The 26,101-nt window shown below is 36.8% G+C and overlaps 1 protein-coding gene across 2 annotated transcripts in view; it reads right to left on the reverse strand.

The window, feature by feature from the left end:
* Positions 1 to 26,101, reverse strand: part of LOC101915780 (septin-2) — a 39,868-nt gene that overhangs the window by 7,354 nt on the left and 6,413 nt on the right. For both annotated transcript variants that reach the window (XM_027780673.2, XM_005233285.4), the window contains exons 3-12: positions 25,682 to 25,781; positions 24,087 to 24,173; positions 23,333 to 23,456; positions 18,444 to 18,578; positions 17,864 to 17,981; positions 11,719 to 11,820; positions 10,772 to 10,917; positions 9,641 to 9,724; positions 8,599 to 8,656; positions 1,579 to 1,672 (exon numbers count right to left, since the gene is read on the reverse strand). In XM_027780673.2, the coding sequence (XP_027636474.1) occupies positions 1,604 to 1,672; positions 8,599 to 8,656; positions 9,641 to 9,724; positions 10,772 to 10,917; positions 11,719 to 11,820; positions 17,864 to 17,981; positions 18,444 to 18,578; positions 23,333 to 23,456; positions 24,087 to 24,173; positions 25,682 to 25,781 (1,023 nt within the window). In that variant the 3' untranslated portion in view covers positions 1,579 to 1,603. The remainder of the gene's footprint in view (positions 1 to 1,578; positions 1,673 to 8,598; positions 8,657 to 9,640; positions 9,725 to 10,771; positions 10,918 to 11,718; positions 11,821 to 17,863; positions 17,982 to 18,443; positions 18,579 to 23,332; positions 23,457 to 24,086; positions 24,174 to 25,681; positions 25,782 to 26,101) is intronic.

Consider the following 26,101-nt stretch of genomic DNA (forward strand, 5'->3'; position numbering starts at 1 on the left):
TATCCATGGCTGCAAATTCAGCCTGGGACAAACCATGCTCCAATTCATTTTTATAAATACCAGTATTTATAAATCCAGTATTGCCAGAAGCTGTGAAACTCAGGAAATCTGATGCCATTACTAGCTAACCACTAGTGGGAATATTGTATCCTGTTAGCCCTCAGATACTGATTTCACAGCAAATCCAGTATATTCGGAGCTCTTTTTTCAGTTCCTAGATATTTGTACCATTTGCCATCCTACGCTTTGCAAGCTACAACTACAGACAAGCCTATTAGATGTAAAGTGCTTTTTTTCTTACCGAATATCAGTTTAAAAGATGTCATATGATTAAATGTGATTCATAAGTTGCACAAAGAATTGAGCTCCTTTGCAAAAAACAATAGTAATAATTTACACTACATAAGGTTTCTTGCATCAAACAGCCATTTTAACAAGTGGTCAGAGTTTGACCAACATGAATACAAAGTCACAATGAAAACTTGGGACCTCCAGTTCCAACTGAAGTATTTTATAGGCTGCAAAATTACGAGCTCTGGGGAAATAGGAGCTTTATGTCAAACACTGCTATCACATACACTGCATGGTCAGCCACAAAATTATCCTCACTGTTTAGATTTCCAACTCTGGGAAATATATACCTTAGTACGGAGGTTGGAAGACATGATATGAAGACTCCTCTATCTGCAAAACTTGGTATTGTGACAGTAAGAAACCTGAGCTTGAATTACTTTTTTCCCCGTAACTGCTTCACTTAGAGATCACAGTGCATATACCAGTAAAGCCATCAATGTCTGCTTAAGTAGGAATTCAGTGAATAAGTTTATTCCTAAGTAGACTTTTTTCTTCTTCTCCCCCCCCCCTTTTTTTTTAAATGTAAACAGGAAGACTGAAGGTTCAAATAAAGGCAACAAAAAAATCTCCTTATTTTAGACTTGGAATGTTGGCAGCGGCCACAAGGTCATAAGGGATAATATAATCCATTTTATTCAAGCTTTACATTCCAGAAGACCAGGAATCACAACTGGAGTATTAAACTGAAGTATTAAGCAACAAGACTGCTCATATCCTTCTGGGGTTTATTTTTGCGTTTAAAAGAAAAATTATATCAGAAGAGATGTATTCTGAAGAAAACATGTTTGCTACAACAATTTTTTCTTCACTCACTCTGATCCCACCCAATATATCATATATATTGTGAAGGAAGTCTGTATTCAGTACACATAACCAGTTTGTCTAAAATTTTGTTTGGTTCTTTGAAAAAACTGCTATAAATCCAGCAGCCTTTGCACCCAAAATACCCTAACTTTTTTTATATATAGTCAAATTAATTTTCGGAGTGGCTTGTGCTAACAGAAACAAAGCCAGATGATCCAAAAATAAGGCACTGAAGATAAGCATTTACAGGTCTTAAAAACAGCTGGAAAGGTAACATCTGTATATATCTTTTTTTCTAGTCTACCCACAACATCTCTCATTTTTTTCTGTAAGTACTGTAAAAACAAGTCCAAAGTGCAAAATAAACAATAATCATGAAAAGTCTTATGTAAGAGGAGTAAACAAGTAGAAAAGTAATACCTGATGCATCTAGATGTTAAGCATCTTAATCATCACCAGGTTTCATCCTCATTTGGGCTTGCATCTGTGCAATCATCTCCTGCATGCGACGCAGCTGTAAGAGAAAAACACCCACATTCAAAAAAGAATTTCATGAGGCATCCAAAATCCAAGAAACTGTAAATCTTTATCCTCCATGGCAAAATGCAGATTCTATTTGCCTCTTTATAAATTGGAAATGTTTGATTAATTCACATAATTGAATACTTCGGTTTTCCCATCTCAGATTTATTGCATTACATCTAACTTTCACAAAAGATTTGTAAGAACATTTATAATGAAAATTAAGCAATAAAATTAAACCTTTTGAAGCTAGCTATGTTTGGAGATTTGTGAATTAAATCTACAATAAGGAAAATATGCCTTTTAGGGGTGTACAGATGCACTGCTTGAGTGACCTGAAGGAGCTTTGTTCTGATACAAGTGCTCAAAGATTAGTATCATGTATGAATATTCATCTTGCAGCTAACCAGAGAACTCTGCAAATTTTTAGCAACAGTAGAACATGCATACAGAATTAAAAAGTACTTCAAAAGCAAAAAAACCCCCAACAGTTTACAAAATTTGGAAAGACAGACTAAACATATTAAGCATCAATGTTTTTACATCTAAACATCAACTTTTCCTGGAAGTAATTGTTTTCTTAAGGCATTTTCTTATGACACTTAAAGTTACCTTCCATCTCATAAAAGGCCAGTTAAATGAAAGTAGGGTTTTGGGTTGGTCGGGGTTTTTTTGGGGGGTGGTTTTTTTTTTTTGGGGGGGGGGGGGGGGGGGGAATGCATTATATATATAAATAGATGTTCCTAAGAAAGAATAACAAACACTTATACAGATTCTCAAAACGTATATGCAAATACCTCTAATTTGGTTTACAAATGACTAGGTATTTCCTTTCATATGCAGGTGGAAAAGCTCCACATACACAGTTGCAAGTGCCCAATCTTACAAAATCAGAAAGAAATAGGCTGCAATTTCCACATACATTGTATAAAATATGAGTCCATCTCAACTGGAGATCGTGTAATAATCTGAGGCTTGTATAGTATGTTTTCATTATTCTAAGAATAATTGTATCATTTGTAACATATCCAGCTTTTATCCCCCTTTTGGAAAAATAGTTAGATAATTGCTTTAATGTATTTTTGGGTGGGTTGTGGGGAGACAAGGGAGGGAGAAACTCAAACTCAAAAAACACTATGCTTAAACAATTCGATATTTTCATTCAGTCAACCACAGTAGCTATAGTGATACTAGTTACTCCATCAGATTCAACGCAAAAGAATCTGTGATAAATGTTTCACTACATGTTGACCTCTTAATTTTTTTAAAAAAACCAACTCCACAACATAAAGAAACATCACAAAAGAGGGGAAAAGTAATTGCAGATGCCCGTTACCACTTTTTCTTGCCTGGACTTAGATACAGGTTTAGGAAAGAGTAAGCAACTGTAAAATAACTAAAGAGTAAAAAACCTGAGATTGCAGCATTGCCAGCATAACAGCTTGCCTAAAAGTAGCTGCCTTATATACTGGTACTTATCCTCTTGCTGCAGCAGCGCAGGGATCAGTGGGGGCTAGTTCAGGTTCCTGTGACTGTAGCATAGATGCACTCCAACAAAGGGAGATTCACACAGGAACAACATGAGACACAGCTAAGTCTGTAATGATCATTATATACCCATCTACATCCTTCTGCTAAACATTTAAACCAAAAAGCTTCCAATTAAAAAGATGGCGTACGGCTGTAGGAAAAGTCTCAGAAATGAGAGCTGCATCGATTCCATGGTCCAAGAAAAGAGAAAAGTTTCAAAGATCAACTTGTAAAAATGTAAGACATTTGTAAAAATATAAGACCTGGTCTTTTGAACTGCCTCTCTGCAGATTTACCATCAGAACAGAACTAGCTTTTTTGGAAGCTTGCTTACTTGAGCTTTCCCAAGAGCACTCCAAGCTGAGCCATGAAACATTCCCAAAATAGAAACCATTCAGTAATCACAGGGGAAGATACTGCTGCACATGTATTATGGTGATTGCTCAAACACAGATTTCTGCTAATAGCCAACATCATATTTTAAGACTTAAATACAGCACTGAGTATTGCATTTTCTTAACCTTAATTGATAAAAATATGCCCACACCATGAAAGAAATCAGATACTGCATATGACTCAAATGTAAGGTAGGACAAGAGCACTAGGAAACCTACTCTAACATTAAGATTGTAAGATTTTCCTTTTCAATTTTCACGTGATGTTTTAGAAATCTACTGGTAAAGTGATCCACTAGCTCAATAATGGCAGGTTTCTGAAGCTATTTTACCATAATTTGGTAGAAAACTTTTGGGCACAAAGCCTGTTAAAAAATGACACATTGTTGTCACATATGGCCCTTAGTAGGTAAGAAATCACTGGAGTTTTGTTTTCATAAGGGAAGTTGGCAAAAAAGGAAAAAAGGAAAAAAGAAAAAAAACGTACTCAAGCACACCTATCTTTTTCACTGCACCCTGGGCTACATCAGCACTTTGGTTTGTTTTTTGTTGAGCACTTGATATGCACACAATCCAGAATGGCTGCTTTCTGCTGTAACACTATGTCTTCTCAAGAGCTCTAATCAAACTCACAACTATCAGCTTTGTAACAGTTTTCTTAGCAGACAACATATGAATAACAACAGACACACTAAAACCTGGCAGCATAACTACAGGGCTAAAGCCAGAGGTAATAAGTGAATTTTGGGAGAATGCACACAAATACCTTGGAGACGAAACGGTTTGCACAGTAGCAATCCTGACAGCTCAAGTGTAAAATTAAAAAATAAAATAAAAATCAAGCTGTATTGTACTCAACCTGCTAAACATGTCAGCCTCTTTCACAATTCTTCTTCAAGTAGAGAACAGGACCTAAGAACCATTCCTACACAGTACAATACAAGCTAAAAAACTCGTATGTGTTCACCTTACTAGACGTACCACATACACAGAAACAATCTTTGTTCTTAATAACAACGAATGTAAAAGACCACAAAGAAGACTGAAATTGATGTCATATCAATGTCTGTGTTCCCTTCGCTGTTGGGGATTGCAAGAATGAAGGGCACACAATGACTTTGATCTGGCTCGGCAGCAAACCCTCTCACTTGTAAGAGCAGCAATAATATGTTCTACAGGGAGATGGCATTTATCCCCTAAAGAAAGGATCTACAGCATGACAGCAGAGGGTCAATGCACATGATGAAAAAGAAAATACAAAACAGTGTTTGTAAATCTGTTAAAACAAATAGTTCCTGTTAATTCCCAGATAACAAAAGCCAAAAGAGTCAACGTAACCTTGGTATAAGTTCTACCTAGCTTACTTATGTCAGGACTAAAATTTAGTTCAAACTATCATGTAACTACTAGGTAGTGACTACACGTAACTACCATAGCAACACAGAAAGGAAACAGGTATTTAAGTGAGAGTTAAAGTTACAGACTTTAAAGTGAACTATACAGCTTCTTAATAGCTTCCATACCATTAACAGAACCCGCAGATACACAGCTCTGCTTCACCTACAAGATTTAATCTGTAGTATGCTTTGCCCAGAATACCAACAAGTGCTACTCCTGTCTGAACAAGGCGAGTGGCTTCTCAGTGACAACCCCACAGATATCACAGGAAAAGCAATGTTAAAAACATGAAGAATATCTACTGTGCACTGACACACTTCGCCTCCCCACGCCAGGTATGATTATTTCTACCCATGCCTTTACACAAGAAAGTTCAAAAGGGACAAGGCAGCAAGAACAGGGCAAGATGGACATTATAAATAGCAGAAGTCACTATGGTCACAGCCATCACAAAACATGGGCTGCAAGTAAGTATTGCTCCTTCAAAGAACAACTCAAAAGGGCAAAAGCAGCAATTACTCTTTAAAAAAAAAAAAAAAAAAAGTGTTCTTCATTCTAGCCTCTAAGGGATTCCCATTGCTAATTGCTTACTAAGGGTCTTCTCAGGATGTTCTCCCAGGACTAAGGCTGTATCACTTTGTGAAGGAAGGTTGAAGCATTCTGCCCCCCTGCACTGGGCAATAACATCCCACAAACAAATTAAACTTTAGAGCTGTTTTTATTTCCCTCAGGTCTGCAGGCCTTCGTCAGCAGTCATGCTGTCTCTCCACTTCAGTTTTCACCTTATCTTTTAAAATACTACTTAGGCAAATACCTGGAATACCAGGCAGTTACCTGCCCATGTTCATCACATCCTCACCTTCCCACAGGTCTGTCAGGCCCCAGCCTGGCAGCCCCGCCACTGCAGGCTGCCCCCCCCCCCCCCCCCCCCCCCCAACTCCCATACCAAACCAGGGTTCTGCATCTCATCTGCGAAAGGGTTAAACACATTCAAAAGCAGAAGGACAGAGAGAAGATTTCAACATTGCGCTTAATTCTACTATATTCAGCCTACTAATGACCAACTCCACTGAAGACAGGAGAGTTAAGGGATGTGCCCGAAGCCTCAGGGTAGCTCACTGGAAAAATCAGAGGAAGTTTGTTCCTTGCCGTCTTCATGTAATCACTGCCCTAACATTTTTCTGGAAGTATTGCCTCTCAAAACTTTGAAAGCTTTTTATTATGAGATACTTTCAGAGTAGGAAGAATATGGCGCAACACTACAACCTAAGTTTGTGCCCATCCACACTACAAAACCAAAATAATTTGAACTGCAGCATATTTACAGTAAAGAACATTGATACCTTTATTCTTATTTTCACTTTTCAGCTCAAAAAAACAGGTCATCACTTGCAAATGATCAAAAATCACTACCAGACTGAGCAATACATCCAAAATGACAGATTAGCAATTCCAAATTGCTGAACTGGGGACCACATCCTTTGGCATAATAAAAGATCATTTAACAAAAGTGATGCTGTGATAAAGATGATCCTGGCACTAGCCCAAACATTCATTCCTTCCAAGGTTATATAAACCTCACAAAACTGTAAATAGAACTTCAAGCACCGTTACTGATGGGAATGCAAAACAGGAGGGGAAATGGGTATTTGTTTTCTCTGCAAAGGCTATGGAATGCAAGCCCATTTCCTCTGTGCCTCTTTCCTCCTCAGATTTTTCCCAGTCTGAACCTTAGGGATGATACAGAGATGAAGGGACTTCATACCAGCTTATCTACAGAAGATTCAGCAAAGCCTCTTGATCTCTTTGGGACAATAGAACGCAGAAGTTAAAAATCTATTTGTTTTTTCAAGTTCTAACCTAATCCTCTGCAACTTCAGCAGCAGTTATCCAGAGATATTAGTCCCAGAGGAAACTCAGAGACTGCCCTCCAAGAAATTAAAGACTTCATCCCTTTAGCCACGTTATATAAAAATTACATACATATGTATTTATAAATACTATATATACATTCACACAGAGTGGTCAGAATAGACCAGTATATAATAATGTCCCTGTCATATCAACAGTTTCCACGGAAAATGGTTATAAGAGATTTTTCTTTCAGACGTAAGCCTTAAGAAATAGTTCTATAAGGATATCCAAGTTTCTACTTAACGATTAGACATATACAACTTATACAGTACAAATAACGGGAGAAAGAGTTATGACTTCAATTCTCTAAGATTACTGCCTGAATCTTGGAAGCATTAAAAGAAAAAAAAGTAGTAAAAACCCACAAAACTTTTTCAAAAAATGCTCTTGACATTTTCAAAACATCTAGTATTCCTGACTATCAGATGATGGTCTACTATTGTTTTGCACACACATCAGTAAATGGTACAGAACGCTTGTGGAAGTTCTGCTCTCATAAGTGCCTGGCCATCAAGTACACTTAAATTGCTGAAATGAAGTTATACAGTGATAAAGATGCAGCTCATTTAATCTCCAGTAATTCACATTATTGACTACTAGTTCTGGTGCTAATAGGTTGCTGCTGCATTTCCTTTTAGGAAAATTTTTTGCTATTTATGTCAAAATGCCAGGGTTAGCCAGTAGCTAACCAGGGTTAGCTATTTTTAAGTATAGATGTTATAAAAGAAAAAGGAAATGCACAGACTAAAGTAACAATATTTCAAGAATTACCATGTATGGGAGTTTGAATCTTTCACCTCAGAAACACACAAAACTGCTTGCAGTTTTTTATTTCTTACTCCAAATTATTGCATATATGCATTGATCTTAAATCATGCCTTCCTGCATTTATGGACTTGAATCCAAGCTGAATTGAATAAAAAAAAGGATAAACAGAAAAAACACTATCTTCCAATCTGCAGCAAGTCTTAAGTTTTCACAATGTAAGCAGTCATAAGCATTGGCAGTGTACTACTTGAATTCAAATACTAGGCTAAAAATCTCTGGATCTTTAGAACTTTAGTATAAAAAAGTTAAATCGAAAGGTCTAGTAATAGCTTGGAACCGGAGTAAGAAGTCAGGTTGAAAACTCCAAATTCATAAATTTACTGGTATAACAGAAATAAAAATTTTGCTGTACGTCAAGATTAAGATGAAAAAACATACAAATTAATTATATCATGGGATTTTTAGAACTCAGCCACCTTTTTCTACGCCATAGACACCAGACATAAGGAGAAATTTACTGGTAACGTGTTTGTAGTAAGCCATGCACATCTGAAATGACATCAGACCACCAGTCTACCCCAAGGTACTATGTTTAAAGCAGCATATGTAGCTGACAAACATAAATCGATTTCAATACTTTAAAAATAGCAACTATCCTTATGGAAAATCAACATACAAACTGGAAGTGATAAATACCCTGCCTACAACCAAGAGTCCACATGCTACCTACCATCCACAGTATGCAAGTGACTATATAAACAAACCACTTCGTATGGGCAACGTGCATGTTTGGATTAGGGCTGTTTTTTACAATTCCAGCCTTACACTGGTAGGCAGTAGTTGATGTAGAATACTGAAATAGGAACATAGCATGTTATATTAAAGAATAACAGTTTTAGAAGCTCCCTCTTACCTCAGCCTCTTTCTGCTGGAGGATTCTATCCTTGTCTACCACTTCTTCTTCAACAGGCCTATTGAACAAAACACATTGATGATATAAGTTACAGAAGTAAAAATCTCCAAGAACACGTTCAAGGCTCATATTTCAGCTAACACAACAACAAAAAAAAGTCTACATGCTTCCACACGGGAAATTAGGACATTCTTAAACCCATGCTTCCCTTTTGTAAAACACCATCTTGACCTCATAGACTCCTGTTATTCACTCCCCATTTCTTAAGATTTGATTTCTTTGCTGCTATGGGGATTTTTTGCCATTTACTCTAACCCAGGTATTTCCTCTACTATCTATCCACAGTACAAAAATCAACCATTAAAAGGCTGCATAGGTTATTTTCTGTCTTCTTTAAGACCAAAATGCTTGGCTGAATACTTAAAGAACAAGTAAAGTTGGGGACGAGGATAAGTTGCTATCAAAAAAAGATGCAGCACAGGTAGACAGATTTTTTGCATTAAGTTGTCAAGGACAGAAACCTTACCAAGGAAAAAAAATCCAACCACCACAGAACATACACATTACTAAAAAAGATTGTTTGCTCTAAACTTCCCTCTCTATCTATCTATGAAGGAGCAAGACAACAGCCACCACAGCAGTCCTGCAAGAACTGGAAAAGCAACACCCTACCTAATCAGATGGGCTGGGTTCTATTTAAATGTGCCCACTACAGTTTATTTTTTCCAAGGAGACATCACAAAATAAAAACCTGTCCTTCTTGCAGCCCACTACTTCTTTATGCACATTCCAATTAAAAGCATAGAGAAGAGGGAATGGATGCAAAATCAAGAACAGCTGTTTGTAAGCACAGCACTTCACTAGATATTACTGCTCTTCAAGAAGAGCATTTAACACAAATTTCAGTAACTCCATAGACTAAATATCATGAGAAATAATTAGTTACAGGTGGGATTAGTTAGGAGGAGGAGCAAGTCCAATGTCACAGTGGAGAAAGAAGAGACTGACAAGCAGCAGAGCCCAAAGGCGCACATGTACTTACTTGCCAGTTCGTTTTAGCCTCTCTGAACGGAAGTTCTCATAGTGCAAGTCTTGCGTCACCTCCTGCAGGTCCTGCATGTGCGTTCTAGAACATGCAAAGGGCTATTGAAGAACACTTTGCTCTTCTTGTCAAAGGGAAGAAAGACACTCTTATCTTATATTTTTGTTTATATAATGGATGTATTTAATGAAAAAGTAACCCTTACAGCCCAAGCCTGCCATAAAGCTAGTCAGAGCTCTGCTTTCATGTTTATTGGTCTTCCCTTAATTCATATTTAAGGGCCCTCCCACAAAGATTCTTCAGAGACCTGAAATACGCTGTCATCCTCTTGTTCACTAATTGCTTGCTACGAGTTGTTTATACCAGTCTTGGCAGCGTTAAGAACCTTGCAAAGACGGTTATTCAGAAAGATACTTTAATTCCTGAAGTATTTTTTGTCTTTTAAGTGCTATTAAGTATAATTTGTAACTGAGAACTAGGTGGAGCTCCTTGGCTCACGTAACAGCTGACATAATTGCCCAACAATTTCCAACTGTCAAAAAAAAAAAAAGGGGGGGGGGGGGCGGGGGAGGAGCGTGGACAAAAATGCTTGGTACCAGTGACCAGCAGAGGGCAATCCCTGCCCAGTATAGACTGAAATCAGAAACACACCAACAGCATTACCGACAGCATTCAGTTCCCCAACAATCACACAATGTCATCAGAAAAACCACTTACAGAAGGGCAGCGTCTCATATTTAACATAGGATTTCCTATACTGCCAGAAAATTGAGTTTTGCCTTTAGAATACTACTCAAAGTGATTGATGAAACTGAAAAGTAGTTTGAATACCTCTCTGCCCCACCCACTGCACTATTAAGAAAACTTTAATTTATATGTAAAGCCATCAAATTAGTTCACATAAGGCATAAAACTGATCACACATCTGGCAATGTAAAATACAGAAAATAATTTTTGAAGTCAGATCGGAGGATTACAGTAGCAAAACAAGCTGCAGGGGGCTAAAAAGACACTCCACACTGCCATCAGAGCTACTTTTGAATTAAGGAGTTCATGTTCTTATAACTCTCTACTCATTGTGAAAGTTACATCATCATTATCAGGAGATGGGATAATTTTACCATTACTCACACCAGCATTGTGCGCAGTTTAAGGAAATCATTGTGCTCTGGATTTTCAACTTCAACAACTCCCCAGGGATACAGACGGCCTCTGATTTTTTTCCCTTTCACCTCAATAAGTTGATTGGATCCAATAACAGCAAAGGGAATGCTAGCCTAGTTGAGACAGAGCAAAACAAGTTACTGTTTTGACTGGGTCCTTTTTTTGTGTTTTGTTATGTTTTTTCCTTTCAAAGAAAGTGCAAAGACTTTTAAGTAACAGACAGGAGAAAGGGGGAAAGAAATGCTGACAAAGCACTACTAAAATCCTTCCACATCAGAAACCCAACAAGTCCCTATTAACACCTGTAGTTTTGTTAGGATCTCTTTCTCCTAACAGAGGCACAAAAGGAAATGATGCTTTGCTTTAAGAACACTTGACTGTTGTTGAAGTACAGTTTGGGCATAATGTGTCATCTGACATAACATCATGCATGGAAAACAGCCAACAGAAGCATGCTTCAGATACAGATTGAAGTAGCTAAAGAGAGCATTTCAGCTCCATTCTCCAAGCACCTTTGCAAGTACCACAGCACAAAGAGGAAATTACTTCAGTAAAACCTTTATTATCTGTTCTAATGAGAGGAAAGTTGTTAATTAGTATAGCAACCATAACACACACACATTCTTTCTCTTTGCTTGCATGTTACATGGTTTGAGTCAGAAAACACACTGCAAATCACAGATCTTGGTGAAGAGCTGCTTACGTTTAACAGAGAAAAGAAAAGAAAGTCATGACACACTACATTTGGAATTCTGATGAAGCAGAGACTGGAATAAAAAGGATTATAATTCAGAGTCAACATCCAAAGAAAATTTGAATTTCCAACACACTATAAAGGAATAAAGTACCTTTAAGCAATACTGTAACCTTGAAGAGCTACTGAACCAAAATAATAAATTAGGAATGAAACTTGCCTTTAAAACTCTAGTTTGTTCTTTAAACTCCTCATCTTCATCAGAATCTGCATCAGGGAGCTGATAAATCCTAATGCCATGTTCAGAAATCTCATCCAGAACCTGAAATTTACAAAAAAGGGAGAACAACAAATTCTTATTTCATTGAAGAGGTATTAAGTTAAAAATATATACAATGGATTTACTAGTCTGTCACATCTAAAAAAATCAGAATGTTTTCCTGCTTTAAGCAGTTTGACAATGCTTAGAAAAAAAAAATTAGCAGAAACTGCCATGCTTTGAGTTTATGTACTAACAAACTAGTTTATGTCCTGCAAGACAATCTTACATTGCATTAATTTCATCCTACCTATGAAGAAAAAACCCCAGCATTTTTCATTTTTTCTTCATTCAACAGACTAGAACCTCAAGTCCATAAATATCCTGGAAAGAACAGTACAAGGTATAAAAACACTCGGCAAGTGACCTACATGTTTTGAGATCTAAGAAAGGAATACTAAGTGGGAAGTCAATCACACCCTTAAAATGAAGAAAGGAAGCCTACGCTAAACCTGGTTGTATTATATAGATTTTATTTTACTATTACAAAGAAAATTTATCTTAAAAACATTGCTGAGATTTGCTAACTACAGAGGTTCTCCTTTAAAGAGCTTACTAACAGGCATTTTAAAAAGCCAAAACATTTGCTAAGATTACCTCTGAATTAAACTGTTTGTAATCTATGATACCATCTGCAAAATCAGAAATGGCTAAACACTAACAGCAGCTCACCTGCCTGTTCACCCAAAAAGAAACAGATTTACTGACTAAATGCATTTTGTGACATTCCTAATGTATGTTTCTTTCTGTAAGACCTTAACTAGCATATTTTTGTGCAGTGATACACAAATAAAAGATTTAAAATAGGCATATGAAGATGCAATTAAGGCCTTCAGACAACACTTGGGGAACAAACAACAGAAGTAGAACACTATTTGCTACAAATCTTAGCTGCATAACTAATAAAATATTTGTAATACAATGTACTCCTGCACAGCACCTTTTGAAGACTAACACACATGCACCTGACTCAATGTCCAAAGTGCCAAATAACACAGGCACAAAGATTTTTTTAAAAGGCACAAAAGACAAACACATTTTTTGAAAACATAGCAAGTAAATAATTAAAAAAAACCCCAGAAGATTCACATGGAGCATAAAACAGAAGCAGACAAAAGTAAAGTGAAGTTAATGTGAAAAAAGTAAGTAAAAGCAATGAATTTGGCAGCAGGATTCATTAGTTACAGCATCAAAAGCATGCAGCCCATATCAAAGTATATTTTTGTGTATTTGATATGTACAAAAATTTTAAAGGCAGTGCCTATTGCCTCTTGAATCAAAAAGACAAAAACTTCACTTAAAATGAAGAAAGTTATTCAAAATACACTATGAGAAAAAAACATCCATAAACAGTTTCCTTTACTGTCACTAATGCCTAAGATTAACATTAAAAATACTCTATCTGTATTCCTGTACACATTCTTTTCCTAATGAAATCACTGCAGGGGTAAGCAGCTAGCCTAAGTCCAGGCCTCTGGCAGTTTCAAAAGGTGGTATAAATCAATCCTTTCTTCAAAACTGAAGAGAATGCTTCTACTGCCATACTATTAAAAATATTTAAGGCAGAAATCCCATCAAATGCACTGACAAGATTTTCTTTCACTAAAGGTAGTGGTATGGAAGCACAAAGAATGCCGAGATTTCACAATAACTCTTTTCAAAGGGGTCTTGGATGTCACAGCAGAAAAAAGGTTAGCTGTGCAAACTTCCTAGGTTAGTATTCCCTGACAAGTTGCAACTGTAACCCCACAACCAACACCTGAACCAAGCAGCAGGAGGATGTAATGAACTTTTAATAAGCAAAGTCTGGGCAAAATCAGTGAGGAGGGAGGAAGTTTGAGGTAATTATAAAAACATTCAGAGAAGCCCCTGTAAGGACTTGTGCTGTCATTACTACATATACAACTGGACATATCTTGATAATACAAATACAACCGGACTTCAAATAGACGAGAGGTCTTAATGAGCCTTCTCATAGCATTGTTGGGTTCCTCAATCCTCTGTCATGACGGCAACCAATAGCTGTGGTATAAATAAAACTTGTCCAACCAGAGCTTGATTATTAAACAGCTGCTTAAAATAAAACAATCCTTCAGACCACTAGAAGAAGAATGGCCATGTATGAACCACAACTACTCCCAAGAGGATGTTTTCCTGCCAGGTACATAAACATCCCCCGCACTCACACACGCGTGGGCCCACACTGAATAGAATATTATGAGCCCTCACCTACACAAAGAGCAATATTTTTAAAAGAAAAAAGAAATTTGGGAATAAGCGTTGCCAACAAGCAACAGTTATGTTCACACAACTACATTTAAATCAATGCACGTTGTTACCACTTTGCAACATGGAAGACAACTAAATTGTCACCAAATGATAACAGAAGATGCACAGCTGGGATAGGTGGGGCAGTGCAATGCCTTTAAGTAGCTGCCTAAAGCAAGAAAGCACATTTAACCTGGCTGAGATCTTAGAAGATAAAATCCAAGTGAAACAATAACGGGAAAGCCAACAACAAGGGGTGCTAGAATAATATATTACAGCTGTTAAACCTAGTGCTTTCCTGAAAGGAAAAAGAATTGCAATAAAAACAAACTGTATTTTATGGACCTAACAATGAAACAGCATTTTGCTGCTTCAAATCTGAATTTTATTGGCCTCAGAGGATTCTGTGTTCTTAAAGATTAGCCTTCCCATGGGAAATTTAAAAAAAATGTCAAAATATTAGTTCCCCTCTCATGAAGTCATTCTTTTGAGCAGGTTTCCTTAGCAGCCTTGCATGGCACAGCTTGTGAAACTGCCTTGCATTTCTTCCCACTCCAGAGTTTTAAAAAATAACTTTGAATTCCAGAAAGACTAAACAGGAATTACTCCAAGCTGGGTTTCCTTTGCAAGCACCACAAACTGATCTTGCTGCTTAGTCCAAAGCAGTGAAACAAAAACATTTTACTTTAGATTCATGGCCAAATGGCAGAAACATCTAAAAAAAAAAAAAAAAAAACCTCAAGCTGCGTCAGCAAAGCAGGATTTTGATTCTTACTCTTGATTAGAGATTCTGTTAGCCAAGATGCTTTGAGTTAGAACAATATACAGTAGCTAGGACTTTCAAAGCTTTGGAACCACATTATACATTTGACTTGGTATAAACTCAGTTTGTAAAGTGACCTTTGCCAGCAGTACAAAAATAAAGACAACTTGATTACCTGTTTTCTAGCCACTCCCTCAGACTTCAGCATAAATGCCATTCATCTCATATTTAGCCAACGCATAAATGTGGTGTCCATATATCTAAGTCAAAACTGTTTTAGACTAGTTAGTCAAAAGTAACTTTGCTCAAACTAGAAAGAACTAGACATGGATTAGCACTGAATATGGTCAAGAGAGGCTGCCTTTAATCTGTTCAATCACAGGATATGTAAACAGGGATTCATCTCCCTCTTCCACAAGAAATGTACAGCATAAACTCTAGATCTAACATCACTTACAGAATTGTACTGAAAAATAATTCCAAATTCACACTGGGAAACACGTTTACTTGTGCTACTGCCATGTTTCAGCTAAAATCCGGTGTTAGCGACACACAGAAGCAAGTGTCAAACGGCAGGTGCACTATGCTGTGCTTGACCTTAAGAGAAGCCACCAAGCAAAAGATAAAAGGAGCACAGATGAAAGTCCCAAAACAATTACAGCAAGTACTGAAATCTGGTAAGAGTCACATTCCTCTTCATTTCACCCAAGAACTGCTTTTGTGAAAGATGAGTGTAGCTAGAACTTCTTTTATATCAGTTTATTTTATGTATTTGAACTGACAAAGCAGAACATTCAGATTCCCAGTGAACTATATAATAAAATAATTAACATTCCACTTAAATGCCTGCTTCAAATCTTTCAACATCATTCTGCTACCAAACGCTGAACCAAAAAATAACCACCTATGAAAACTGAGCCTGAAGTACACTGCTGAAAAATCAATTACAGTTTCTTTATAGAAAGTAGCAGCTCCACAAACAATATTACTACCAGATAAAAATCTTTAACCAATACAATATAGCCATAGAAAGAGAAGTGATAAAACCAGCATAAACAGCCACATCTCTGCTTTGTTACTTCCCTGTCAGTTCTTTTAATTTGCCGACTGAACCTGTCATGTCCTCATAGCATTTGTGGAGGAACAAAATAAAAGCTCAAAGAGGCTGGACAGAATTTCTCCCAGGAAGATCCATAAGTCTTTTTTAACTCAATGAATGACCTTTTTTTTTTTTTTAACCCTTCTCCCTTTCACCTAGTTCATCATAAAGCTGGTCACCTGTATAAATACCTCTCCCCTCTTTCTGTGAATTTGTCTACGTTGCAGACAAGGTTCATACAGTCACAACTGTCCCCACTTTAAATGTCCTCAGCTACAGAAGATTTATTCAATTTATTGAGCAAGGTTTCTTATACCACTGAGCTTTATGCAAACACATTACCAGTGGCAGCAGTACCTCACCTTGCCAAACTGTAGTTGCTTACAAGCCTACAAAATCCACAATCACACCTTTGTGGCACTGGTCCACCCAAAAAGACCCCAAACAAATCCTCTGAATTTAGGTGGAGTTCAGCTAATGTGCTGTTTTTAACTTCAAGCATTTTAACTACACTATTTTTCCAAGTTAAATAAAGCTGTACTCCCTCTCCAAAAAACCCAGAAAATACCCTCACACAAAAAAAGATCCAATAACCATTCTAAAGGACTACTGGAAGCCAGAGGAACACAATCAGATCATCTATCAAGCCCTCCATAAAAATAAAAAAGTGGCACTATAAAATTATATTAAGATATAACATAAGAGATTAAGATATAATCTTACCATGAAAAAAGTTTGCATACTCTGGTGCTAAGTATAGGCTGCATTTTAGAAGTACTAATTAACTCTATACTAAAGGAATAAGTTATTAAACTTGTAAAACTTCACAGGCTTTGTAACGTTCGAATATGTTAGACTTTACAAATGAATATACTGGGTTTGAGTCAATAGAACCTGAAAAAAGCTTGCCATCTCAATAAATTTTACTGAACACCTGTGAGCACAATACAATCTCACCGCCTACCCATTCCTTTCTTTTAACAAGGTGCACAAAGTCATTCTGAATCAAAGACAAACTAGGAAAGCTAAAATTTTTACATTCACTCACCAGATTATTCTATGATGAGATTAAATGGAAATTAGATTTAAGGTGAAAGACTCATACAACCACAAATATGTACTTTATTCCAGCAGAACTCACTATAATGTCACATCTGGCAGAGGCTGGCCTGTCTTGGAAAGGTTTGGCCAAAAAAAAAAAAAAGTTCAAGACAGCAAGTAAATCTTCCAATACAAAAGCATTTATTTTAGTACCACTGTCTGGAAAGACTTTCTCCAATGCAATCCTGATTATGCCCTGATATTTCACATGAACAGATAACCTAGTAGGAAATACATATACAAGACAGCGTACATTTTTCCATAGCAATGGAACTACAAAAAGCATCCTGCTAACATATTAGCCCAACTGTCCTGCCTCTATATTAGTGTTTTAGTTTGTATCATGGGCGCACTTACTAAGCAAGTTTGAGTCACCGTGACTTAACCACATTTTGCTACAAAACATTCAGCACAGCTAGAGTACACAAACCAAGTTTCTTTTGGATGAAACTAAACCTAAAAGATAATGCTCTCAGAACATACCTCACGCACTCACATTAGTGGGCATTCACTCCGCCAGACTAAATGACAGGTAGTCTGAAACATCTACACTACATGCTTTTCAGGATGATTTGAGCCCTCATTACAAACAGTTTTGCTCAAAACCTGCTCTGTTGGGGTGCACTGCTTGCTAAGACAAATGAAGCCAAAAATGGCCAGATTTTCAGCAAGCGTAACTGGTAAAGCACATCAGACTTCCTGAAGATTAGGTCCTTGGCCAGCATCATTCACCCCTCTCCAGTCTGAATTTACTTTGTATTTGGCTTTAACACTGTATGGGTTGCATCGTTCTCATGATCAAGTGTTAGACCTACTCTTCTCTTCAGCCTTTCTCTTTCCTTCAGCGTCAGTGTGTCAGCCTTGGCAATCACAGGAACAATGTTGACTTTTCCATGAAGAGCCTTCATGAATTCTACATCTAATGGTTTCAGCCTGCCAACAAGTAGAAAAAAAAAAAGGTGTTTTTTTGTTTGTGGTTGTTTGTGTTTTTGTAACAGACCAAATGTATTAAAAAATATTTATTTCAAGTATCTACATAAATAGCATTTCCAAAATAAATTAAGCCAGAGCACTTGCTTATCAGCTTGGTTGTTTAAAGGTCAAATTACCATTAAAATTGGCACTATAAGATAAATTGGGTATTATAAGCTTTTCTGTTTCTGGGTGATAACCAATGTAATGCTGACTGCTTCAAAACAATATTAAATGCCAAAAATGGGGACAAAGCAGAGGAGAGCATTAATCCCCAAAGACAATTTTAATTGCATTGGCTAACTGACAGTGTGGGAAGTAACTCAATTACCATTAAAGTTAAGTTTCCAATTCAAGTAATGAACAGACTTACAAACAAGTTATAATGCCCTAAAATACAAGGGCTCAAGAGCTTTTTCTTACCCATGCCCAAAGGGAGAGATGAAGTAAAAACAACAATGGACTCTGTTGTCTATGATGTGGCGCCTGTTTAGACCACTCTCATCATGAAGGTATCTTTCAAACTGGTTGTCAATGTACTGGATAATTGTTTTGAAGCTGTGGTATGAGGAGGGGGGAAAGAGACATCTTAGATAAGCATGAAAATAATAAAATAAGAAGTATGAAAGATAAGAACACGAGGAGAATCACACTTTCATAAAGAACATTTCTGTTACAAAAATTCAACTTCCTAGCACTGTATCTACTACTGAGAAAAAGTATTCTGATAATGCAAAAAGATATTTTCATAGCAACCAAGTGTCTATTTATGCCTAGAGTTACTTTCAAGTATTACTCTGTCTACGGATAAAAAGTTCAAGTGCAAGCTCGGGGGTGGCGCGGGAAGCAGCACTCAGTGTTGAGACAACACAGACAGGAACAGAAGACTGAGGATTTCTCTGCGCTTTTTTTTTTTCTGGGGGTAGAGGGTAAGGATTTGTTTTTAGATCAGCTGAAAAATGACATATCCCGGATATCCTCTTGATTTACAACCCTGACCCTAGAGCTAAGTTTCTATAGTTACCTATGAAAATTCTGGTATACTAGTCTGTTTCAATTAAGTACGAATACATTTGCAAGTCATGCACTCAAGCATCACATGATTTATTAAGCTATTTTTGTTAACTTACAGAATTCTTTTTTGCTGGCAAAGAAAAATAATTCCTACTTAGTTCAAGGCAATTTTAAATATGCCCTACAAAGAAGTAAAGGAACACAAAATTTGATCACAAAAATTCATGAAAGCAGTGACTAAGAGAGAGAAAAGAAAACACAATGCATTACTAAGAAGATTGTTTTAAGATATTCCAGAGCATGCAGACACCTGCAAACAACATTAATATAAAAGGACACTTTATATTAAGTACTTCAGGGGAAGGGAAATGAACACACTGATGAAGATAAGATTAGGCAGATTGTGTGTCATGAACATATCTTAAACTACTTGTGGAAAAACTGAGCAGAAAGCTTAACTTGAAAAAAACAGTATTTTTCTTGTTGAGAAAGTGCAAATTTGATTATAGGAATTTAAGGAGGAAACAGACAAGAGAACACAAATAAAACAATCAGTAAACTAGAAAATAAACACACAGAATGATGGCAAATACTGTGACAGGCAGCAAAGTTCAACCCTGGGCTGTGTGGCTGTAATGAAGATAATGAAAGAAAGCAACGAGAATGATGGAAGAGATCCTGGAGGGAATTTTGTTTTCCAAAGTTGAGTAAGCTTTTGGATCTAGAAGGAACAAATCCATAGTAGAATATATATACACACGTTTATATCTTTGCAAGATTTACACCGTTGTAAGTCACGCTATGGAAGACAACACAGCAAAGAATCGAATTTATTGGGTTCTGACCTTAGTGCTACTCAAGTCTTTAAGAACTAGCTTCTTAATACCTAAATGTGTTGGAAAAGGGCAACATGGTTTATGTTCCTGTTGATCCTAAACTCTCCTCTTGGCTGGTGAAAGGTAACAAGACTGAAGACATACAAACACTAGGACAGAAACCAAGCACAAACAATGGAAAAGCAACTATCACACACTTCTCTGGCAACGTAATTAGTTTACGTGCAGTTTTCTAGCTTTAACAGCTATAATTTTCCCTATAAATACGGCGTTAGTGTCCTGTACCTCCTGACTTCCGGGAAACACCTGGCTTATACCACTGTGCTATCACTACTTAGGAGATAGCACATCCTGTGTTGTAACAGCAAACAACGCAACCTTTGCATTTAAGCCCACCGGGGGAAAATGAAAAATATTACCAAGCTGCCAAAGCCCACAAAATACAGCTTAACGTAAGCCAGTAAAAAAAACAACAAACTAGCAGCAGCCAGAAAGCAGCTATCAAAGAACGACCTGCCACACTGCAAACAAGATGTAACGAGGCATGTGATTGGCAGTGTCCAATAAGTTAATCTGTAGACTGGTTTTTTTTAACCATTCTTTTGAGTCTAGATTTGATCCCAAATCAGTGCATGAATCAAATTTTTTTTTCCCCCTCTCTCTCTTCTCCTTAGATCCTTTCACTTCTGTCTGATGAAAGATGTTACTTTAAGGGCATGCTTTTCTCCTGATCCCAAAGTCCTTTTGCATGGAAGACATGTTCTATGCTTCAAACCTCCCACCATAAAGAGTTTTGCTATTCTACAAACACATGTCTAAACTGATGCCAAGAGCACTCCTAGGTGTAGTCTGATTCTAGACTACAGAACTACAGCTAGAACTAAAGCTTCACACAGAATCTAAAAAACTATCACTAAGGTTAGCGGCCACCTTTTCTTACAGGCTGTTTTAAGTACAGTAGCATTTGGAAAAGCAAAAGTAATCTACTTTAGAGAATATGTTGTACTAAATCCATAACTCATTTCCCAATCCAACACTGTTATTCTTGCAATTCAGGAGACCTCCTGGAACAACTCCTGAGAATATGCAATCCTTACTAGTACTTCTTCTGTGACGGAAAACACACAAAAATTGACCCCAGCACCCAACCTTGAAGGTCAAGCTCTAAAATTAAGCCTTTTTGTTAATGCAAAGACAGAAACAAAGTCATTACAAAAGCTTATCAGGAGAAAGATATTTGAAACACTGTCAGCTACTGCTACTTCCTAGGGACATTGTGCCAGTTTGATTTACCCCTGTTCAAAAATAACCTCAGTAAATTTCATCACCCTGAAAAACAGGTAGTGTGCACAAACTGCAGCTTTCCCAAAAAAGTCCTTTATAAAAATTGGATCAAGATCAGCACCATCTACCAGTTAACCATAATTGCAGTAAATGCTCCTGAACACAAACATAAGTTCAAGAACATGAACTTGCTGCTTCCTCTGAACTGAGAAGGAAGGAAGGTGGTTGCACTGGGTTAGTCTTGACTACAGTTTGAAACAAAGAGTCTATCCATCCAAGTCCCTATGACATCCTGTAAAGGCTAACAGACTTCTGTCAAAATGACACTCGTCATGGCTCAAAGTCCTTTCATGTGACATGAGAAAATGAGACTAGAGACAATTAAAATAACTGCACCTTTTTATTTTGTAGCATGTAAGTACTGTTTTTTCCCCATAATCTATTTTGATGTTTAAGGTTTGTCACAGAAAACCAAGTACAAACCAGTAAATTGTTCTACTGGATCTGAATCATCATAGAATGACTCTCTTTTCGAAGGCTTGCTAAGTAAAGGGGAAAAACATGAACACGTAGGTCTCTAAGAAACATCTTAACAGAATAAACAAAGGCCATTAAAACACAATCAACAGGAAGGGCTCTATGTAACACAATACACAGGCTGCAGAGTTCTGAGCTCCAGCGGAAGGAAGCTCTAGTCAACAGTGCACAAAAGAAGCAAGACCATGCTGCAGTCCAGAAAGATGCCTTTGTGTTATTCTGAAAGTTCAATTTTTTTTTCAACTTAATAAAGTAGGAAAAGTGGGAGGAAAATAAAAATCCCACTACAGCTTCACTTTCAAACTTTCATTATGTAACTTCACTGCCTTCACTTTTGCTGTAAGAAAAAGAAAAACCATGTCTGACAAAAATTTTCTCCAGAATGCTCCAAATAACACAGCATTCTGTCAATAAAAGATTACAAAGCAGTCGATTAGCATTGCCTCCTTCCTGATCTTTAACTTATACTGAAGAATTCAAATCAACTTGTTTTGGCTTTATGCACCTTTTCTCTGTACAGCGACACTTTGATTGCCTTAGGATTACCACCAGCACCACAAAAAAGTGTCAACAAAAATTAATGGCCAAGCAAAATAAATATTATTAGCACTTTTTAAAAGACAACCACATGGAAATTCAAAATTTAGCTTCTAGTTGCACTGGAACAATTCAGGCATCCCAGTAAGCACATTAATATATCTCATCTTTACTTGAAAGAAGTTATCACAAGATGTGTAGTTATCCACAGTTAAAGTGCATTACTATGATGCTTCGGAAATTACATTTATGAACAAACTTATTAATTCTAATTTTGTTACTAACTCCCCAGTTCCTTCATAGATATTTTACCATCTTCTTTCTTCACAATCCTTATGCTAAAGCAACTATATATGTTGTCCAATGTATCTCAGACAATTACCTCAGCCACTAAAGATTATCAGCAATATTTAGGCTGGAGAGAGCTAAGTAGTAACTCCATCATTAAAAATAACGCAGTTCTATCCCAATTGCTAGTAGTACATATAAAGGACAGGGAACGAAAAGTAGTGTCTAAAAAACATGGAAACTGCATGGGCTAGAGACACAGAAAAATTTCCCTTAACCAGAATTCCACCCTATCAGAGCAGCTATGGAGACAAGAAGTTGACTTCAGTTGTCACAGAAAACCTTACTTGGAAAAAAGGCAACTAATTTTGAGGGAGAAACAGACAGCTTAGAGAAACTAACCAAACCTTTCAAAAAAATAAAAGAAGTGTTAGAAAACTGAAACAGAAGTTGCATAAGTAATAGTTTTACTAGAGATGTGTACTTTAGGCAACAAAAAAATATAAAGAGAAACTTTATTGGAAAGCTCACACAAACTAAATGATCATGTCCCTGATGATATGAAGACAAGCACCCAGAATGCAGAAGTGCTTGGAAAATTGCGCTTAACTGCAAGGACTCAGAAAACACCCTCTACCATGAATTCAAGATAACACTCCATTAATGTTAAGAATTATGTAAAAGGAAGCAAGAGGTTCATTAAAGCTATCCAAAGACCACCAGCTGAATCACTTAAGTTCAGAGACACAGACACACTGGAGTACTATTTGTGTAAGATACAAAGTCTACCAAGCACAGCAGTATTTACACACATACCAGTCCTGGCTGTTAATGGCATCTCCATATCCTGGTGTGTCAACTACTGTTAAACGCAGTTTCACACCTCGCTCCTCTATTTCTACCGTAGAAGCTTCAATTTGAACTGTTCTCTCTATTTTCTCTAAAAGAAAAGGAACATATTTACTGTTATTATGCCTATCAGTTGCTGCAGAAACCCCTGCAGGAGAGAGCAATAGAGAATGAAATGCAATCTGAACCGTATTGTAATCTACATGACAAAGTATTTTACAGGAAAAAAAAACCCACAAGCTAGCTAGTCAAAATTTAACAATACATTTTTGTAAATAAACAAGAACCAAAGAACTAAAAAGGGGGGATTTACTCATGACAATATGCAGAAGTAAAATTTTACTACTCAGAAACATGCTAGATTCTTTGTCAGAACGAATTTACACCTCTAACCAGGATTTAAGTCACTACAGGCAAAAAGTATTAGAGGAAATGAGGATTAGAGCAAAATCACATTTAGGTATATTGACACCTAAAAGGTTGCGGGGGGGGGGGGGGGGGGGGTTTAACAATTACTGAAGAAACAACAAAAGCTGAGTCTTTGAAAGGAAATATAAATGAGAAAATGACAGCACAAAAAATAATTTGGAAGATTAAAATACATCTAGATAACATGAAGAAAGGGTCTCACAGGTGAAGTTAGCAGAATGAAGCAATGTTAACTGAAAGAACATAAAATTTCATAGGATATATGCTGGAGGAACTGCAAAACCATATTTACCTGCAGCTCCAGGAATATAACGTTCTGGATAAAGATCAGTCAGGAACAGACTGTTAATTAAAGTGGATTTTCCCAAGCCAGACTCACCTACAAACAAAATAATTCAGGTTATTAAGCACATACACCTTTTACTCTTAAACTTTTTAAAGCACCTCTTTTTCCCAAGTGCATGTTATGGAGGAAAAATAATTTGTTCATCAGGATCCACCCTAGCTTTTGATATAAAAACATCAAAGGCTCAGCTAAGCACTTTAAAAACACAGGAAAAACAAGCCTCTAGTGTTTTTATAAATGTTACACGAAAATGAGAAGTTTACTGTAATATATTTCATAATAAAAGCTGAAAGGTCATACAGCGCTTTGACTACAGATCTAGAGATAGCTTGGTTACCTCAAGGAAATAAAAGCTTTTTTCCACTTAAACTTAAAAAATCAGGAGCTGTAACTCTCCTGCTGAAAATTTCTGAGAGCTTTAAGGTTTTTCTAAGCTAGAAATTGCACCTTGAACACTGTTAGGAGGGACAATGAATAAAGAAACCCCAAACTAACAGTTGAACTTTGCACCCTTACAGTTAGGCTATACACATCCTATGAAACATGAAACAAAATTATAACAAATATTATTCAAAATTCATCTAGAAAATAAATCTAGAACCTCATTTCATAAAAATTTTGTCCTATAAAATAATAAAGGTAAGACCTGTAAATGTGATCAGTAAACCTGAATTTAAAAAAGTAACTTTTTTCCTAACCCAAGCAATCAAAGGAGTCAACACTTAGAACAACTAGCCGTGATATTTTAGATGCCACTAACTTCCATCTCTGTTATCTGTATTTATCATCACAAGCTACGTGAAATAAAAACACCTCTACACTTACCAAAAACTACCTATTTATTTCACAGACATGGCTGAAAACTGTCACCAAATAATCCCAAACAGTACTACAGAGCACAGAGAATAAGAAGTGTAATGCATCTCTTCTCATTTTCATTTTTCAATAACATGTAATTTCAAGGTAACTATGACAAAAAGGTGGTAAGTACTATGGATTCCCTTTGCATTTGTATAACATTAAACTGATTCAATGTAAGTATCATTCAACGTGCCAAGAATAATCTCTTAAAACGGCTTTGTACCTGAAGGACTTTCCATCAAAGACTCCTACAGGTGCCTGTTCACAGAACAGGCAAATTCAAAGTTTAGTTCGAATACCAAAGTGAGTCAGGATGGAACAGAAGAAAACAGAAGAATAGCGTCACCATTTCAACAGGAAGATATTCACCATGTGCATTCATGCCTTCAGCTGGGGAAATGGGAGTCAAAGAAAGATTAAGCAACTACCCCTACCATCTGATGATGAGTCAGGAATACAAGAATGTCCTGTTGGCTCCAAGTCATCATCTTTAATCACTACAAATACTCCCTCCTACCAGACATGACAAAATAGTGTAAGATTTAATTACAGTGCACGGAAGTTCAAAGCTGCTTCTTCTTCTGTGTAACGGTCAGTTGCTAAGTAGGAAGACATATATGTCTATGTGAAAGAAATTTGTTATTGTATAACGATCAAAAATACTTAAACAAAGCACTTACCAACCACCATCAGTGTGAATTCAAAGCCCTTCTTCACAGATTTCCTGTGAACTTGGTTGGGCAGATTAGCAAATCCCACATAGCCTGCTGAGTCGGAAAACTGACAAAAAACCAAGAGTTGAGTATAAATGAGATCTCCTTCCCCCTAAGAAGTTGAAAGAGAGTTCAGCTGATTCTAAACAATAAAGTGCAGAAGTATATAAAGCACATGGAAAAAGAGAATGAAACAATTTTTTGTTGCTATAGTAAGGCAGACCTTGAAACAGACCCATTTCCCAAGCAGTCTAATATAAATAGAAATCTAATAAGTACTTTAGGCTACAGATAAACCAAGATCTCCCCTTTGTTAAAAAAAATAATCTGCAAGCTTGCATGAATATGCTATTATTAATCTGAAACTGTAAACGTAGCTAAAAATCC

Source organism: Falco peregrinus, chromosome 2 (assembly GCF_023634155.1).
Source record: "Falco peregrinus isolate bFalPer1 chromosome 2, bFalPer1.pri, whole genome shotgun sequence".
In the NCBI taxonomy this organism is placed as follows: domain Eukaryota; kingdom Metazoa; phylum Chordata; class Aves; order Falconiformes; family Falconidae; genus Falco; species Falco peregrinus.